Below are 19,916 nucleotides of genomic sequence, written 5' to 3'. Positions count from 1 at the left end.
TAATATCAAGAAAAGAAATTTTCTCATCCACGGGGATAAATGAAGTTGCTATCATCAACGAACTTAACATTTCTATAGTAAGACTTTTCTATAAAAATGTTAAGTTTATATATCAGCCAAATAGTGATGATTTCATAATTAGTGGATGATAATTTACTTCCACTAAGATTTAAAAAAAATATCACATCTATCAGTTTGCTATTTGTCCACTTTGTTGATTATTAATAATCATGTGAATGGGAAAAATGAAATATAATACATAAAAAGAGCCTAATATGTCCATTAAAGTAATTGCCAGAGAGTATTGTTTATTTTGTGTGTGTGTGTGTGGGGGGGGGTGGTGGTGGTGGTGATAAAATGTCTTGGAAATTAAGTTTGAGTATTTTTATAGATTTAAATTACCACAAGCATTTTTATTACTATAATATTTTAGATTGATAATGAAACAACATGTAAGAAAATTATTATTTTAAAGAGGTTATTAGCATAAAAATTTAAAAAATGTTTTCCCATTCTTGAATTCTACACTTAAATCCTATCTCTTTTCTAATATAAATGTTTTAAATCATATAATATTTGAATTACATTTTATTAAAAAATACTGTGACTGCAATTAACATAGAAAAATAAATCAACATATTTTTTATGAATGAAACTATCTTAAATAGTGTGAACATTCAGCCATGCTGTTAACCATTTAGAGACAGGCAACTTCCTCAACCTCTCTGCCCTGTTTCCCTTTCTCTATTACAGAAACGATGACGGCAGCTGCCCTGTGGGCTTGCGTGAGGGAGCAATGAGAAAAAGCAATTAAATTGTGTATTCCAAGACCTTAGGTTTCCTAATTACTTAATAAATGACAGCCATTTTTAAGGAAAAACTATTTCCATAATAACTATATGGAAATGAAATAGTATTCTCTGTGGAGTCATGTATCTAATAATTTTTCTCTGCAATTGCAAGTCTCAATTTCCCAGAGGGCTAATTATAGATAAATTGTAGCCTGGTCATAGAGATAGATAGATAGTTCAATCTTTTTAACCTTAGAGCTCAGCTAAGCATTACTTTAAGTTGAGCTAATATTTTACAATGTTTTTGGACTATAAGGAATAACGATGTTTTTGCATTTATATTTAAAACAGAAAATGTATTGTTTAAAATAAAATTCTGGAGGTATGATTCATGATTGCAGTAAATTGGTGGTACTATCAACATAAAGTGTCTTTCAAAAGAAGATGAGCATACATTGTAGTTTTGATACTGTACTATTATTTTTTTCCTAACTAATTATTTTGTGTTATATGCACTTTTATTACAAAGGAAAGTGTTTGGACTTGTTTTTGTTATTTTTTCTAAACCTGAAGATTTTAACACTCCTAATGAAGCCATGGGCTTCGGATAAGTACTTAAAGTTATCATCTTAACAGGAAGCATTTCCCTTGCTTTCTGAACTGACAAACATATGAATTTGTTAGGCTGGACACTGTCCAATATTTAGTGTTATAAGGTGTTATGAAGCCTGCTCCCCTAGCCTTCAGCACACTGTTGTCTGTGTCCATGGGCTCTTCCTGAAAAATCTATTAGAAAACTGAAACAATTTGGGCCAGAAATGTTAACTTGCCTAAGTCACTAAATGATAAGTAAAGTTAAGGAAGGAACCTAGTTGTGCATTTGAAATGCTTAGGACAGCTATACCAAACAGCCACCATTTGCCCAATATCCCCTTTCTTCATCAATTATTCTTTCAGCTCCTAGAGAGTATGTTCTAGACCTCTGAACACAATAGTGAATAAGACATGTGCAACGCCCTCATCTTGGAGTTTACAAACCAGAACAGAAAAAATAAGTTCTTTGAAAAAACAGAGGGTACTTCAGAAGCATGTAAAAAAAAGGCCGATAGAGTGCAAGAGCCAGGAATGTCTCCATAGAAGGAAGAGATGGCGCCCTTATTAGAAATAAACTCCAGCACTATTATCTTCTTTTACTAGAGGCCTGGCACACGGATTTGTGCACCAGTGGATTCCCTGGGCCTGGCCTGCACCCTCTCACAATCCGGGACCCCTTGGGGGATGTCGAAGAGCTGGTTTCAGCCTGATCCCTGTAGGCCAGGCCGAGGGACCTCTCTGGTGCACAAATCTGTGCAGCAGGCCTCTAGTATGCATGATCTTTGGTTAATCTCTTCCTGCCCACCCTCCTCCACCCTTCCCTCTGAGATTCATCAGTCTGTTCCATGTTTCCATGCCTGTGCGTTGAGCGTCTCCCCCCTGGTGGTCATTGCATGTCATAGCTATCGGTTGGCTGGTCGGCTGGTCAGCCAGTTGGCTGGTCGCTTAGGCTTTTATATATATAGACTGTTGACACTATTACAGATTTCCTCCATTCCCCCCGCCCTTTCCCACCTTCACCCAGCCCCTTCCCTTCCTCCCCTGGCCTTCACCACACTGTTGTCTGTGCCCATGGGCTATTCATGTCTTTTGTCTAATCTTTTCACCTTCTTTTATCCAGACCCTCCCACACCCCTTCCCTCTGACCTCCATATCTCTGCCTCTAGTTCTATTTTGTTCGTCAGTTTATTTTTCTCATTAGATTCCACATATAATTGAGATCATATGGTATTTGTCTTTCTCTGACTGGCTTATATGCTTAGCAGAATAAACTCCATGTCCAGCGCTGTTCTTCTTTTCATTCGTCCTAAGCTAATTAATGAAAAGAAGATGTGATTCATTTCTAGAGGGTTAGATCCAAGAATAAGCACAATGCTAGAAAACCTCAGAAGGATGCACAACCACTGGGAGATGTAAAAACTGAGACTGTATCACCTTTTTAAAGTAAATGTTAAAAAATATTCCAAAAAGTAATTTTAGATAATAGATGAAATAATATATTATATAGACATAGGAGTATATAGCATATATATAAACACAAAAATACATATAGCATGCAATTATTTGATATGTTATATATTGTATATACATAGATACAGGAAGAGGGGATGAGGAGCAAGAAGAATAAAGGGTTAGATAAGGACTAGGGCTACAGAAAAGAGGTGGAGAGCTGCCACCTCAGACTTTCCCACTCCCCCGTAATTCAATAAACTCTATGTAACTGTGAAGTTCTGGGTGAGAGAAATATTTCTGTGGAAGTTCAGAGTTGAATTTTGCTTTGAATCTGAGTGGAGATGTGGGTGAAAGAGTGAAAAAATATAACCCACAGCTGAGATCTGTGTCAACCCAGGATAGGATTTATTCTAAAGAGGGATGGATAGGCCACCTCTCCTTTAGGTAATCTTCCATAAATAATGTTTCTGAGAACTGATTATATATATATATATATATATATATATATATATATATATATATATATAAAATCAGGAAGCGAGAGATAGAAACATCAATGATGAGAGAGATTCATTTATTGGCTGCCTCCTGCACTTCTCACACTAAGGATCAAGCCCACAACCCAGGCATGTGACCTGACCAGTAATGGAACTGTGACCTTCTGGTCCATAGGTTAATGCTCAACCACTGAGCCATGCCGGGCGAGAACTGATCATTTGAGGTGAAACTTCCTGATAAGCACATGACACATAGACAATCTCTTCTGAATTACCCATCATTTAACTCTTAATTGTTGAAGCTCCCAGCATGATACAGTAAAAGCCCCTCATCATTTTAGATAGTTTGAACTGATATAAGGAACCAGAGAAAGTTCTAATATTTTCCCCAATTTAAAACAATTTTATTTCCCATTCAACATTAGACAAGGAGGCTTTTTAATCCCCTAATTGCTATTCCTAGGGAATAGGGAAAAAAATTAAAGTGGGTGTTACCAAATACTCCCCTAGGCATCAAAATCTCAATTATGCCATTTGTAGAGTGCCTAATTTACAGAATTTAAATGCCTAGGGAGCAATTTAAGACAATCTAGTTGCAAAATGTTCCCCTAGGTATCTTAATGAGATGATTTGCTGAATAGGGCTATTATTAATAAGCCAATTAAATGTTGAAGGGCAGCTACTGAAAGAAAAATGGTCACCTGGCTTTGATATAGCTTATCTTAAGCAATCCACTTTGTCAGAAAATAGATAGTGGGGCCATATGACAATCAAGGGCACTCAATAATTCTTTTCTGAAAACAAAATGTCAGCATATAGGAAAAAATTCATTATCATTGGGATAGGAAGAGAGCAGAGGACAGGTGGAAAGGGTCTTGGTATTCTTATTTATAGAGGGTTTCTTAATTGCTTTTATTCCACTAACTTTTCCCCCCAAAGCCTTATGGGATAAATGGTCAACATCATTTTAAATGACAAAGGAATCATTATTAAAAGAGAGAAGAACAGAGGAGGTGAGCTCACACTACTAGATGAATGTTAAAGTTCATGGGACTCTCCTGTGTTATGATTTAAGAATTTTGTTTCCATGTAAGAGAGTTCCTAGTTCCTGGATTTCCTGGTAGCATGGCTCAGATATTCACTACAGGTGTGACCTTACAGAAGGCCCCCAAATTCTCAAAAGTTCTGTGTACTATTCTGAATACAAGAAAAATGATGCAGTAACACACACAACACACACACACACACACACACACAGACACACACACTCCACTGTGATTTGGAAAGATGAAAGATTTGTAGGTTTTTAGTAGTTTCAAATTCAATACTCTTTTTCTTATAGTCATAACTGATTCAAATTGCCTTGATTCCATGTAAAAAAATATAAAGTGGACCTTAAATCATTTGCTAGTCTCTACCACCCACATACTTCATTAGAGAAAAAAACTGAATTTTTCCTATTCATAATCTTCTGTGTTCTCACAGCCCATACCAGTTTACACAGTGCAAGTTTTCCCCCTTGGCTTCACCATTTCTCATATTTATTAATATGGTTAATACTATTTCTAATTGTTCAACATAGACTAATTTATTTATTCATTGATTCATTAATCAATTATTTGTTCAAAGAGCAAATAATTTATTTGATAGGATAAACAAAACTCACCTTCTTCACTTGCAGCAAAGATAAACTACCAAAATGCTTAGGATTCTTTCATGACCCTAGCTATTAAGTGTTTGAAATATTTTGAAACTTAATCAGATGGCTTTAAGTAAATTTCAATGTACACATCTAAACATTGCTAAAAAATAACTTCTTTCAGCAACAAAAACTCAAGTTTACCTATCCGTTTTTGTGTGTGTTGTTTTTGGGTTTTTTTTGGATCGGTGAGGGAGGAGGGGGACACTCGCCTAGCCAGCCAGATCAGCCTAATCAACCCTGGAGATCAATGGGGTGACAGATGTCACAGCCAGATCGCCCTCACATCCTTATCCATTATTTTAATACTCTTTTAAAAGTTACTTTTCTTTTCTCATGGTCATTGAGTACAAACACTCTGACTCCCAATAGCTTAAGAAGGTCAATTAAGATGTAGAATCATACATACACTACAGCTGTGTTGATAGTCCCTAAAGTACATTCCTCACAATTGATTTTAAGTTTCCAATTTTCTTTCAGCCTTTCTTAGCTCAGGAAACTTATGTAATGTGTCAACACTAAGCAATAGCTATGATCCCATACCTATCATCAAATTAGAGAGAAAACAATGAAAAACTTATAGAAGCATGTTGAAAACTATTTACTAAATTACAGAGTTATGCTGACACTATAATACAAAGTGGATGTAAAATTTCTGCACATAAAATACCTTATTTTCCCATATACATTATGATAGTAATAAGTTTGTCTTTATTCTCCACATATATGGTTTAATCTTACCAACTTATTGTTAGAGACATTAATTTTCACAAAGGTTCTAGAGAAACATCTAATTCTGCTTTTATATTACTCCAATTCTGTTCTAATAAATTCTGTCTTCTTAATGGGTACTGAACAAAGTTGTGTGCTCTGTCTACGACAGGATAACAGGATGTGTTTCCACATTCATAATCTATAGGCAGTTATACATTCTCTATATTAGGATATTATTAATCTTGTCCTTTCCCAGTAAAATACAGGTTTAGATAGTTTAATTCAGTGTCTTCTAGAAATCAACACTCATATTAAGGAATATATTGTTTCAATGTTATTCTTAAATTATAAAACATAAAGTGTTGTGCACAGGTATGGTAAAAAACAATAAAATAAGAATCATAAAAGTGGTTTTTTATTAAATTTTTTTTATTGATTTCAGAGATGAAGGGAGAGAGAAAGAGAGATAGAAACATCAATGATGAGAGAGAATCATTGATTGGCTGCCACCTGCTCACCCCACATGGGGATCAAGCCCGCAACCCAGGCATGAACCTTGACTGGGAATTGAACCGTGACCTCCTGGTTCACAGGTCAACATTCAACCACCGAGCCACTCAGGCAGGGCCGTAAAGGTGTTTTCTTATCTATTTTCTTTCTTCGTTTGGTTCATATTCAATTAAAAAATATATTACAGATGGCTAAAAACCTTTTTGAATTATTCAGGTGTACTTTACACCACTGTGGAATTCATGCAGTTTGATAAACTAATAGAAAAAGTGTCTTTGAGTCATATAAAGAGATCAGATGGTTAAGAATCATTTGGAAATAATAGTTATTTTTTTTAACAATTGCAAGTATCAAGGCTAAAGCCACTATAAATGCTTAACCAACAAATCTTCTTGAACATGTAATTTTTCAATGTAAAGAAGTAATACATTGAAAAAGAAAATGTGGAAAAATTAATTTTCCCAAAATCATTAATATAACATAATATTGAATTATGGAATTTCCTGTTGGTCCTGCAGAGCATGATGTTTGCAGGATGAAGGAGATGGAGAAGGGAGTGGGTTAGAAAAATAACTGTGATAGGTGGAAATTATATTTTCCCCTCAACTGCTCTCCTGCCTCACCTCAACTGCCTAGTTCCTGTTCCTACAAATGCAGTCATTCCATTCACTTTATCATTTCTGTATCATTTAATGGTATGCCTTCTACTCCAACACACTGAAATAACCTCCATAGGCAGATTTCAATTCAGCCCCTACTACTTTAAAACTGTGTTTAGAGTGTAATGTCTTACATTCTGATACCTATTCCCCATCCGCACCAAATCACCCAAATTCTGTAAGGTTCAGTTTGCCTGTGAAAATTTGAAAAAAAATATAACTTTATGTTCAATCATAAAAGTATTTTTAAGTCCCTCAGAGTGAGAAATGACTTTCTAGCAGTACAAAATGGGTGAGAAATTACTTTCACAAATCTTGCCAGAAAAGTGGGAACATCTACTATTAAATCAGTGTTCCCTTACCATAATAACCACTGGATCTATCTTTGCTGTCACAAATGGTAAGTGTCATTATTTTTATGGCTGACTAGTATTCCACTGGATATATGTTCCATGGCTTCTATCCAATTGTCTATTGATGAGCACTTGGGCTGCTCCCACATCTTGGCTGCTGTCAATCTTGCTGCAATGAACGTGGGGATGCATATATCCTTTTGAATTAGTGTTTTGTATTTCTTCAGATAAATGCCCAGCAGTGGAATCACTGAGTCATGGGGAAGTTCCATTTTTAACTTTTTGAGGAAACTTCACTCTGTTTCCCACAGTGGCTGAATCAATCTGCATTCCCACCAACAGTGCATGAGGGTTCCCTTTTCTCCACATCCTCACCAACACTTCTCTGTTGATTCATTGATGATAGCCATTCTGAAAGGTGTGAGGTAATATCTCACGGTGGTTTTAATTTGCATTTCTCTGACGATAAGACATATTGAGAATCTTTTAGTATATATGTTGGCCTTCTGTATGTCCTCTTTGGAGAAATGTCTATTCAGGTCCTCTGTCCATTTTTAATTTTGTGTGTGTGTGCGTGTCAACCTGTGACTTCCCTGTATATTTTGAATATTAACCACTTAGTGGATGTATCATTGGTGACTATCTTCTATTCAGGAAGTTGTCCTTTTATTTTGTTGATGGTTTCCTTTGCTGTGAAAAAATTCCGTAGTTTGATATAGTTCCATTTGTTTACTTTTTCTTTTATTCCCCTAGCCCAGTGGCCGGCAAACTCATTAGTCAACAGAGCCAAATATCAACAGTACAACGATTGAAATTTCTTTTGAGAGCCAAATTTTCTAAACTTAAACTATATAAGTAGGTACATTGTTATTAACTTAATTAGGGTACTCCTAAGCTGGCCTTTGCTAAAAACATCCTCAATCTGATTGAGGTACGTTTGCTGAGGTCGACCCCTTCCAACTCTCCTATCCACACTCGTCTGTCTGAAACAAGTATACAAGACAAGTGTGGATGGGAGAGTTGGAAGGGGTCGACCTCAGCGAACGTACCTCAAAACAATGTTCCTCCCCCGTGCTGCCTATCCCACGACCCGCCTGCACCACGTCTCCCGTCACCCGACTGACCGACACCCCCCACTTCTTCTAACGCCACTTCTTCAAAATAGACTTGCCCAGGCTGAAAATCGACTTCTGCGCATGGGCCACGAAGTTTCAATCACACTGTACGTGCACACCCGCACGTGGTATTTTGTGGAAGAGCCACACTCAAGGGGCCAAAAAGCCCCATGTGACTCGCGAGCCGCGGTTTGCCGACCACTGCCCTAGCCTGAGAAGTCATATTAAAAAAAATATTTCTTAGAGTAATGTCAAAGAGTTTATTGCCTATGTTTATTCTAAGAGTTTTATGGTTTCAGGTGTTACATTTAAATCTATAACCCATTTCGAGTTTGCATATATATATATATATATATATATATATATGCAACTAATATCTGAAACTAATACAATAGGGTATGCAACTTGTAATTTTAAAATATATTAATTTTAAAAACATTTCAACAATAATTTATTTAAAAATTGAGGCAAAAGAAAGTATTGTGTTTCCTGTTAAAATCCTTGGAGCTCTGGGAGGATTAACATAGTAACTGATTATCATTAAATTATGCCTACATTTGAAAAATGCAGCCAATCATTTTCATTACGAGAAACCAAACCTGCAGACACTCTGACCTTGGAATGTCATCCTCCAGAATTGTGAAAACATGGATTTCTGTTGATTAAGCCACCCAGCCTGTGGCATTTTGTTATGGCAGCCCAAGCAGACAAAGACAGTCATTAGGATAATAAAGAAAATGACATTAACAATGTGGCAGGCTCCATTATTTATAGGACCCAACTCCCCAGTATAACTACCTTTCATTTACGTTGTGATCAGGTGACATAATTCTATTCAATGAGACATAATTTAATTCTGTGGGATACGGTTTTTATAAAACCTGTACTGTATTGCTGAAAGAAAAGACAAATTCAGCTTAAATAAGCTATTGTCCCTTTTGTTCTCTCCATTCACCTCACATGCTGAATGTGAGTTTTGGGGACACAAGGTAATCTAGATGAGACAAGAGCCAACATGCTAAGAATGAGAGAACATCAGGGGAAATTATGTAGATGCCTGATTATATTGCTAAGATGTTTTCCTAGCCCTGCCTGGATTGTCTAGCACATAAATTTGTTTAATATGAAGGAAAAAAAATCTTCTGAGTTTAAACCCTGCTAGACATGTTTTCTGTTACCTAAAGCCCTAAAATACAAATATCTTTCCTAACAGATGAACAGTATATGTTAATTTTAGGAATAAAATCTGTATAAAAATTATTGATCGCGTTCTGAAAATAAGATATCAATGGCTTTTTGAGGTAAATCTATAATGTGATCTCTTGAAGTTTATCAAATATTTAGAGAAAGATGCACACTATGGGGAGTCACATTCTTATTAGTTTCTGAGCTTTCCTTTTGGGAAACTAGAAATAGAAACATCGCTAAAACATGTCACAGCATTCCTAAAATATACATGCAGACTTTATCGATAAAAGCCCCTATTAAAGGCTATGAAGAAAAGATAAAATGAGAAATGGTATGTACTTACTACCATCAATTAAAGTCAATGACTTTGGTTGAGCTCAATATAACATATGTGTTATTTCTAATACTAACTCGTTAGAAAGGAGAAGTCAAGCATAAATTTTAGCTTCAGGTAGAAGTTATGAATAAAGTGCATATGTTAAACATATTTTTACTAGTCATTGCATTTCAGTGTTCCCCATGGGTTTTACTAGGTTCCCTTACAAATCTTACCATCCTGCTGTATTTGAACCATAAATTCTTCCGGGTGCAATATAGGCATGGAAGGGAAGATCTGCTTCCCTAGGTCAGTTCATAAATTTGGTTCGGACCAGTGTTCCTTAGAGAAAGATTCACTCTCTCCAAAAAGTTTCCAGATGGGCAAATAAGAATGGGTAAAAATCTTGGCATGAGTAGCACGCCACTATCAGATTCACAGAGAGACCAGTGAGCCTTTCAGAGTGGTTTTGGGGGAGACTCGTGTAGCCCCCATAGCAGAGTGCCCAAAGGATCCAAAAGACATACACTGCTGTTCCTTACTTCCAGCATGAAACCAGAGACAAAGAAGGTCCTGGAAAAGGGTATTCATCTTAAATTTCAAAGACCAAAGTGATGTCTAAAATTAAGTACTGAAGATGCTATTCAAAATCATACTCCTTTTTTCATTACCCCTCCAAACTTGAATGTTTGAATGTAGAAGCAATAATATTATCATTTAGACAATTGTGAATTTATGGGAACATATCTAAAATTCATCTACATACTATTAAGAGACATTTTTTAAATACCATTTACTAAAATATAATACCCTAAAAAGGTTCAGTCAACATATATATGAAGTTGGCACTGTATTATGAGGATAATCATAAACAACAGTAAATACATCTTACAAAATTTAATTTCAATGTTTCATTTTTAATATATTCCACAGTAGACACAAACACACCAGTACTTATGGCAAGATTGTTAGGAGAAATCACTTTCAGTGACCTTTGGAATAATGTTCGTCTAAAGGCAAAGAGGCAAAGCCCACCAGACCACTTCATCATGTGGCAATCAGTGGACAGCTTCACCCCTTACACATATAAAAAGTCCCAAAGTAGCTGTTAGCTGTCCAAAGTCTCATAGTAGCTTGTGCTAATTAAATTTAAAAATCTATTTACTCCCTCAAGTTCAGTGTGGTTATTCTTCGTTAAATTCTGATTGACGTGATTTATTTAAGGAACTATTTACTAATAATCTTGTCTACAATAATGATTTGAGAAGAGGGCTTAGCCTAAAGTTATATCAGCCAGAATGGAGGGTGAAAATATTCTGCCACTTGTTAGAAAAAAAAAAAAACAGGGAAAATGGTGTCTCAATTCAGAAATATGTAAAAATCACAAGATGAAAGTCATGGGGTTATTTTGATGGCCTATGCTTAGAGTTTAACAACAACAACAACAACAAAAGCAAATGTTTTGTAACCGATAATGATGAATTTAAGCAATAAACAATTGTCATTGAAATTCCTATGAGTACCATTTTATCACTGTTATTGAATATACATTCACTCCTGATACCACTGTGAACTCAGTACAAATTTAATGCAGTTTGAAAACACTTTGTACAATATGACAATAAGTGGGGTACTTACACTTCTGTACTTCACAATGTATTCCAAAATAGGGGCCCCTCCGTCATCCTGTTTGGTGATACTGAGTTTAAAGCTCTTCCCACTGCTTGGCTGCCCATGTATGGATGGAGGACTTGGCTCACCTAAATATGCAAGACAACATTCTTGATATTTGCGCACACCTCAGATACCTAGGAAATTGCATTTTAATAAAAATAACAATGTCATATAATCAAAATATATGATATTCCTGGACTTAACATTTGCGACTTGCCCTTAGTTGTGATATAACTTCTGATCCTCTTTCTCCCTATCCAAGAAACAGCAACATTCATAAATCTAGAGGTACTGTGCCCAAATTGTGAAAGCTCAGGACCAAATATATTGTGTACATTTATGTCAAAATGCTCTGAGGATAGTACTGCACAAGTGTGGAAACATGATTTCTCTTATGAACAATGTATAATTCCATTTATTTTATTCATGCAAATTGTTTGTAAATATTTTATAGTTATTAATATAAACATATGAAGGCATCAAACTATATAGTATATATCCCTACCTGGAGAGGTAATGCCTTAACAATTAATTAACTGCTTTCAGTTAATTATTTTTTATAGTTAGATACAATTGTAAATAGAGAAATTTTGTATTATCCACTCTAAAGACCTGTATTTCAATATGTTTTTTCTAATCTAGAGTTATGAATATACTTATAATATCATTCTTCATATGGGGATGCTATATAATGCACATGCTTGCAGTATTTTGAATATGAACAGGAACCCATAGACGTGTAAGAGTTTTTTATGTGAAGAATGACACAGCTGCTTGGCAACTTGGAATCGGGATTATCTGCTGAGTGTGCACTTGTTTCTTCTGCCTCGGTTTCTTCCCATTCCTTATGGATGTGAGTGTGAACATGAATATGTAAATACTAAACAATTAGTAGAGGGTATGCTTCAGGTTGCCAGATTCCCCAAACCTGTCCTATCTGCTTTACTGCAAGGAATGCCCAGACAGACAAACTAAGCAGAATGGAGTAGAGGATTGTATGTCTCCAACTTGGGAAACAGGTGTTTTTTCCCCCAGCAACTTCTTTATATCTAACATGGTGTATATAACCTGAAGCAGGTGTGCAGTTTATCTGTGAGAAAGCAGTTCATTAAAGTAATATGACCATTGGGTGTATTGGCACACAAATAAGTAAGAAAATAGCCTCCTATAGTACAACCATGTAGAAACAAAGTAAACTGAGGAACTGTAGAGTTATTGTTGATGAAAGCTAATTAAATTAGCATGCAGATATCATGATATGACATGATCTACAACAACACAATGGTTTTTTAAATAAATGAATAAAACTTTTGTAAAAATGAGTGCAATGATTTTTAAAAAGACTTGTATAAGAGATTATGGGAAAATCTAAGTAGTATAAAATCATGGTATACTCAGGTGGTTTTGTATCATTTTTAATTGAATTTTATAATTTAAAGGTTGTATAGTACTAGTTTATTTAATATATTTATAATACTATTACTTTTAATAATAGCATTTTGAGATAATTATAAAGCAGAAATTACATTATGGTAACAAATATTTTAAAATATATAATTTAAAAATGTATGACAAGTTTATGACTACATTACAATTGCTACTTCCTTTGAAAAAAAAAAAACTATGTTCAAAACAAGTATAAACTGCATTAGAGAGAAATTAAACTAATAGTTTCTGCCCAGTCAATGTAGCTCAGTGGTTCAATATTGAAATGTGAACCAGGAGGACATGATTCAATTGCAAATCAGGGCACATGCCCAGGCTGCAGGCTTAATCCCCAGTGGGACATGCAGAAGGTAGCCAATCAACGATTCTCTCTCATCATTGATTTTTTTTCTCTCTCTCTTCCTCTCCCTTTCTAATGGGGTGAGGGTCCCCAATGGGGGGCTTGGCCAGCCTTCAAATAGCCATCAGCCCCTCACCCAGGCTGGCCGGCCCCCCAGTGGGGACCCTCACCCCATGGGGGCGTGGCCAGCCTGCAAATCACCACAGGCCCCTCGCCCAGGCCTCCCCATGCCCCAAGGGAACCTCCACCCTGATCCTGGACACCCTTCAGGGCAAACCAGCCAGCCCCAACCTGTGCACCAGGCCTCTATCTATATTAATAAAAGGATAATATGCTAATTAGACAGGGAGACCTTCCAGGAGACCTTCTGGAAGTTTTTCTAGACAAAGCCATGGTGGCGGGGCCGAGGTAGAGGCCGTTAGAGGCCAAGAGGCGAGGGCAGTTGTGGGTGATCAGGCTGGTGGTGGGTGGGGCCGTTGTGGGTAAGCAGACCAGCAGGGGGGCCAGTTGGGGGCAAGCAGGTCATCAATGGGGGTCAGTTGGAGGTGATCAGGACAGCGGGGGGGGGGGGGCGCAGTTTGGAGTGAGCAGGCCAGCAGGGGGGCAGTTGGGGGGGAGCAGGCTGGCGGGGGGGGGGGGTGGGTATTTGGGGCCAAGCAGGCTGGCGGCAGGGGGCAGTAGGGGGCGAGCAGGCCGGCAGGCAGAATTGTTAGGGGCAATCAGGCAGGCAGAAAGGCAGGCAGGTGAGTGGTTAGGAGCCAGCAGTCTCAGATTGCGAGAGGGATGTCCGACTGCCGGTTTAGGCCCGATCCCTGTAAACCGGCAGTAGGACATCCTTCAAGGGGTCCCAGATTGGAGAGGGGGCAGGCCAGGCTGAGGAACACCCCCTCCCCCGTGCACAAATTTTGTGCACCAGGCCACTAGTATAAATAATAATAAAAATAACAGTAATTATGACATATTAAGTACTTTGAACATATTGTCTCATTTAAACTTCAAAAAATGTTGAGAAACCATTTAAATACATATTTGTTATTTAAAAACAACAACAATGCCCTTACCCTCAACATGCTCACTGTCTAGGGCAGAGATTTGAAAGTTAACAAAAGTACACAAAGAGATTAGAAATGTTGTCATTTAAAAAGGAAAGGGGGACAAAGGAAAGAGTAGTAGAGAGATGTGTTATGGTGGAACACTTATATAGGAGTTCTATGAATGAATAAAAGTAAGTGTCTCTAAATGAAGAGGAAAATAAATGTTGGAATGGTTAACCAAGATCTTAGTAAGCTATAAATGATCAAGCTTTCATTGAATGCGGATGTGCAGTGACCCTGGACATTATCAAAAGGAGAGAAGTCAAGACAGGATGCAATCTTTAGTTCAAACTGCTAATGCATAAAGCACGATGGCAGTTGAGGGAGGGGTGTAAGGATGGCAGGCAGGCAAAGGTTGGTGTGTGTGGAAAGTGGGAAGGTAAAGGGCAGTGTTGTTGAAGATTACAAGTAGAACAGAGACAGGTATCTTTACATTTTTGTTCAGTTACTCTAGACTCATTTTCATCTGGAGATAGTAATAGGAAGCAAGATGTATTTGCAGACCTGCTGGTGAAAAAAATGAGAAACTAAAAACAACACTGGCATTGGGAATGGAGAAAAGGGAACACATCTAACCAATTTTTAGACAAACAGAAAATAATTGGTCACATATTGGGATGATATAATGTATGTGGTGAACTTGACTGTCTTGATATGCATATATAGTAGACAGGCTTATGCATAAATTTTATAACAACATTTATTTAGTCACACTCGATTTTTAAACAACTTATTCAACAGAAAGGAAATATAAGCCATTTTAAATTTCTTTTAACTTCATATAAACTTAGTTGACTTATAAGTACATATCACTAAGATTAGTTTTTGCAGGTAAGCATACAGTATTTTAATCTAAAGTCAAAGATGAGTTTAGTAATGAGAGCAAAGTTACAAGTTATTCTCTGCAGTCCATTAAACCATTATAATGGATTAATTTAATGGCGCATCTTTCTCACACTTAGGGCCTATGTAATTTATGGGATAAAGGTCATAGTCATGCTTCATCAAAAGAATAGAATATGGGCATGTTACACACACTTTTCTCCTCCCTAACAGAGTATAGTCTGAGCACTACAATTTCCTTAATCAGACTCTAAAGAAGTAGGGCAACTTCTGATCGGGACAATTCCTGAGAGAATTGTACTGTATATATTGCAGTGCATCTTTTTCTCTTTGCCCTGCTCCAGAGCAAAGTTAATTTTATAAATCTGAGATGCCACCATATCCTCCAGCTGTTTCAACAGAGACATCATTCACTTTTCCCAAGTGTTGAAAGGACTTTAAAATCCCGGCAACAGTGATCAAAACAGAGGGGAGTACTTACGAACTGGTAATGTTTGGAAGATTTCTATTTTACTGTAGTCTCCTTGCCCTTTTCCATTCACAGCTGCAACCCTGATTTCATAAGTTGTATTTGGTTCCAGGTTGCTCAAAACAACCATTGCTAGAAGAAGAAAATAATAGATATGCCTATGATTAATGCATTTTCATAAGTAAACAAATCAACTGATTGCAAAGCTGAATAAAAAATTTCACTGTAAATCTTTCCATGGAATACCCGAAAAAGATAGAAGTAGGTCTTAGGGGAAAATGATTTGTGAACAGTCCTCTTCTTCACCTCAATTTTAGCTTTCTAACTCAATGCAGTAACTTTCAAATAAGGAAATTCGTAGTTTCTTTTGCGATGCTTATACGAAAAAAGCAGAAAGTAAAATCTCTTCTTCCACCTTTTTAATATTCAACAAATAGAATGCTTTAAAGAAACCATTTTAGTGTATGCATCCCAAATATGTTGTCTACTCTACATTGATTTTCTATAGAATGTAATGGCAAAGTGGAATTCAATAGACAGAACTCTGGCCCCACCTATAAGGTGTTTCAATCATGCTCAGGAAGTGTCACAAGTGGACTCAACAGCAAAAGGAAACCATTTATTCAATAACCTCAAATCAAATTATTTTTAATGCTAGTTTGTAGGTTATCATCTTTTGTATTTTCTCTCTGAATTTCCTCTCTACACTGTACTGGACCTGGATTCAACATGACCCAAAGAGGAAGAAATAATCTGACAAAGTGCAAGGATCTGAAGGTTATTAGAAACCTCTACTGGGTCATGTCAACCCCTTTAATTTACTAGAGAATTTGGTGTATGATTGCAGATTTTAAAATATTACATCTTTACAAATTCCTCTAGGAAGTTAAGAAAACTCTATAGTTGCCTCTATCCTTAATGCTTTTGCTAACAGAGGAAAAATTAACCAGTGGAAATGGCTGTACCTTGATAAACAAAAAAAGAAAGTCATTCCTGATTTACCTAATCACTCCAAGTCAAATGATCAATTCATAAAGAAGACATATAAATCATAAAATAATATATTAAACTATAGGTTACCAGGGTCATATTTGTAGGATTATTTTTTACATGAACCATGAATGAATATTGTATACATCCAGTAAAATTCCAATAAATTATGAACATATTTTCAATAATTAATTACATTTCCATATACATTCACTAAATAATATTTTTCATTCTATTCTATAGGGACAAACATACTGAATTTGTGTTTTTGTTTTTTTTTGTTTTTTGAATCCTTACCTGAAATTGTTCCATTGATTTTTAGAGAAAGTGGAAGAGGGAAAGACAGAGAGTAATATCAGATGAGAAAAACACATTGATTGGTTGGCTTCTGCTGCACCCTGACCAGAGCCCAAGCCTGGTAGGAGCTTGCAACCATGGTATGCGCCCTTGATTGGATTTGAACTTGAGACCCTTTGGTCTGCAGGCCAATGATCTATCCACTGAGCCATACTGGCTAGGGCCTGAATTTGTTTTGATAGTTTCTTTTGTTCCATTCTTTTCCCCAGTATTCATTATCCTGACATGTGTTTAGCTTTTGCCTTATAATTATTTATTATTCATTGACTTACTTATTCAAGTATAGAAAATAAAGTTAGTAGATATATTTCATAGATGTTTCTTTGTCTAAAAGTCAGAATTTAATATATATGAAATATATATATATAAGATATGTACATGCTGTATTTTATTATGTATACCAGATAAATAGTACTAATAAAAATACATAGTCCAAATATTAATCATGGTTTATTTAACCTAGTACACATTAGTATGTTCTAAAATCTGCAGAAATCATGAATTACCAATTGACAAAATTTACATTTATATTTCTCAGTTTTTGTGCCTTAGTGTAAAAACAAATGAACTTGCTTTTGAGAGTGCATTGCCTTATGAAAGCCTCAGATGAAAACACACAGTATCAGAGTTAAGGGAGGAAAACTGGAAAAGCACTAATTGGCAGGAAATCCAACTGATTAGAAGCTGGAAGGATAAATGGGGAAAACAAGGTTTGAATTCAACTAGTACTACACAAACGGGGACATTATCTGCAGATGGTGAGGTAATGAAGAGTTAATGCATTACTCATCTTTGACTTTACATTAAAGGATAAAATACTGTATGTTTACCTGCAAAAACTAGTCTTAGTGATATGTACTTATAAATGTTAACATTTACAAATATAATCTATATAGAGAGTATGCTGTATGAGAGATTGCTCTGGATGCTTTAACTGCTGCAGACAACTTTGGTATATGATGTGCCTCTGTATTTCTATGATGTAAAGATGCAGCTGCTACCATTATTTTAAGATTATGGAGTTAGTAATGCTTATAGTCAATTGTGTGTCTTGATACAATTAGGCAAGAAGAGCAATCGAATGTAAAGCAAACAATTTTAATTGTAAATAAAATTATTCATAAATCAGAAGTGTGCAGATCACACTTTATCTTTTCAGATTCAAATGGATAAACAATAGAACAATCAAAGTATCAGAACATATCGAGTCAGGAGAAAATGAGGTTATTATTTAGATTAAACAAGTCAAACAACGATACCACCCCCCAAAACACACACACACACACACACACACACACACACACACACACACAACCACAACTCCACATTTTACTTGAATTTCTACTAAAAGCTCTTTCTGGCTCAGATTTCCAGGAAGCCCCCTTCTCTAACATTTGACAGGGATCCTGGGGGGCTTTGAGTACCCCCTACCTCTTGCCAAGGGAAAAGTGATCCATTTCATTATAATCAATTCAGAACTCATTTCCCCCACGTTTCCTTATATTTTTCTGATCTGTGTCAAGACTCGCCCATTTACTGACTGAGTCTTACAGCGCTGGGATACAGCGCTCCAACTAAAGCGGATGAGGGGAGGCTGAGAACCGTCAAAATCATAGGGGAGTGGCATGGAAGTCAACCTACTGATGAAAGTTTTCCAAAGTTTATACACAAGAAGAAGAACGTTTGTTTTTTCAGTACTAACGCTAGAGGTTTGAGTACAATAACCCTTATTGTGAGACTTATTAACATTGTATGAACATGAAGATTATTATGTGAAACGGAAAGAACTCCATAAATTGAGATCAACTTAAGAGGGGGGAAGAAAAAAAGATTTAGGGGAGGTAAAGCCCAGATGGGTAATTTGACTCGCCTTTTTAACTGAGAGCATTTATACATTAAATCATCCATAATTTACTGGCTTATTATCAAGCAGAGGGGGTTTGAATACCCAAGGTACGGACTAAAAGCAAACCACCACTAGAATCATGAAGGCTGTGTACTCTATAATAGTCGTACCTTAAATTATAAACCTACTTAATAGAAGACTTTCTTTCCCACTTGTGCCCATATAATAGAACGATAGGACCACCCACTCTGGTGTGGGATGGTTCATTCCCTATAATTTATCAGAAACTCAAACACTAGGTAAAAGTAGACCTAAATTATAAACTACTAAAAGTTGTCTAAGGACAAATGGCATACATTAAGGGATTTTATAGGTATGTTCAGTTAGCAAGATTTGGAAATCATAATGTAATTCTTCTGAAAATAATAAATAATCATGAATTTTTTTTCACATGGCAACAGGGATAGGTTCTATAAAAATATAATTTCCCTCATGAATTTAAATATATTTAAATACAATTGATTTTCACAACTGATGATTTTAAAGCCTGGCTATCAATGCAAAAATATAGCAGATATTGAAATAGATTAAAATAATGACATTAGAATTGAAAATGTCGGGATGATCTACCATTAAACATTATTTTACAAGTGTGCAAATCATCATATTAGAGAGAAAAAAATTGGAGTTGCATTTTCCCTTTAAGAATGGAATCAGACTTTATTAAAGGAAGCTGAACAAATAAGTTTTTGTTTGTTCAATGTATTTTAAATCCCTTTCCTTAGGTTGTCAAGAGAAGCTGAAGGTGCAGAATATTTACAACCCATGGAGTAAAATAAATTACATATTTGCAAACTAATTAAACTGAGCAACATTCTAACGTGAGATTAAATGTAGTCGTGCTTTCTTCTTCGCTCCCTTAAACCTTGGATCTCTCCATGGGGTTATCCGACCATTCAGTGTAAGAGA

The 19,916-nt window shown here is 36.1% G+C and overlaps 1 protein-coding gene across 2 annotated transcripts in view; it reads right to left on the bottom strand.

The window, feature by feature from the left end:
* The window catches only part of NCAM2 (neural cell adhesion molecule 2), a 413,570-nt gene that overhangs the window by 39,562 nt on the left and 354,092 nt on the right, over positions 1-19,916 (bottom strand). For both annotated transcript variants that reach the window (XM_070406989.1, XM_070406990.1), the window contains exons 13-14: positions 15,767-15,886; positions 11,527-11,648 (exon numbers count right to left, since the gene is read on the bottom strand). In XM_070406989.1, coding sequence (XP_070263090.1) covers positions 11,527-11,648; positions 15,767-15,886 — 242 coding nt within the window. The remainder of the gene's footprint in view (positions 1-11,526; positions 11,649-15,766; positions 15,887-19,916) is intronic.

Source organism: Myotis yumanensis, unplaced genomic scaffold (assembly GCF_028538775.1).
Source record: "Myotis yumanensis isolate MYYU_CA2020_CCGP unplaced genomic scaffold, mMyoYum1.0.hap1 SCAF_2, whole genome shotgun sequence".
NCBI lineage: Eukaryota > Metazoa > Chordata > Mammalia > Chiroptera > Vespertilionidae > Myotis > Myotis yumanensis.
The sequence above is the reverse complement of the archived record's forward strand: the minus strand, read 5'-3'. Positions and strand labels throughout refer to the sequence as shown.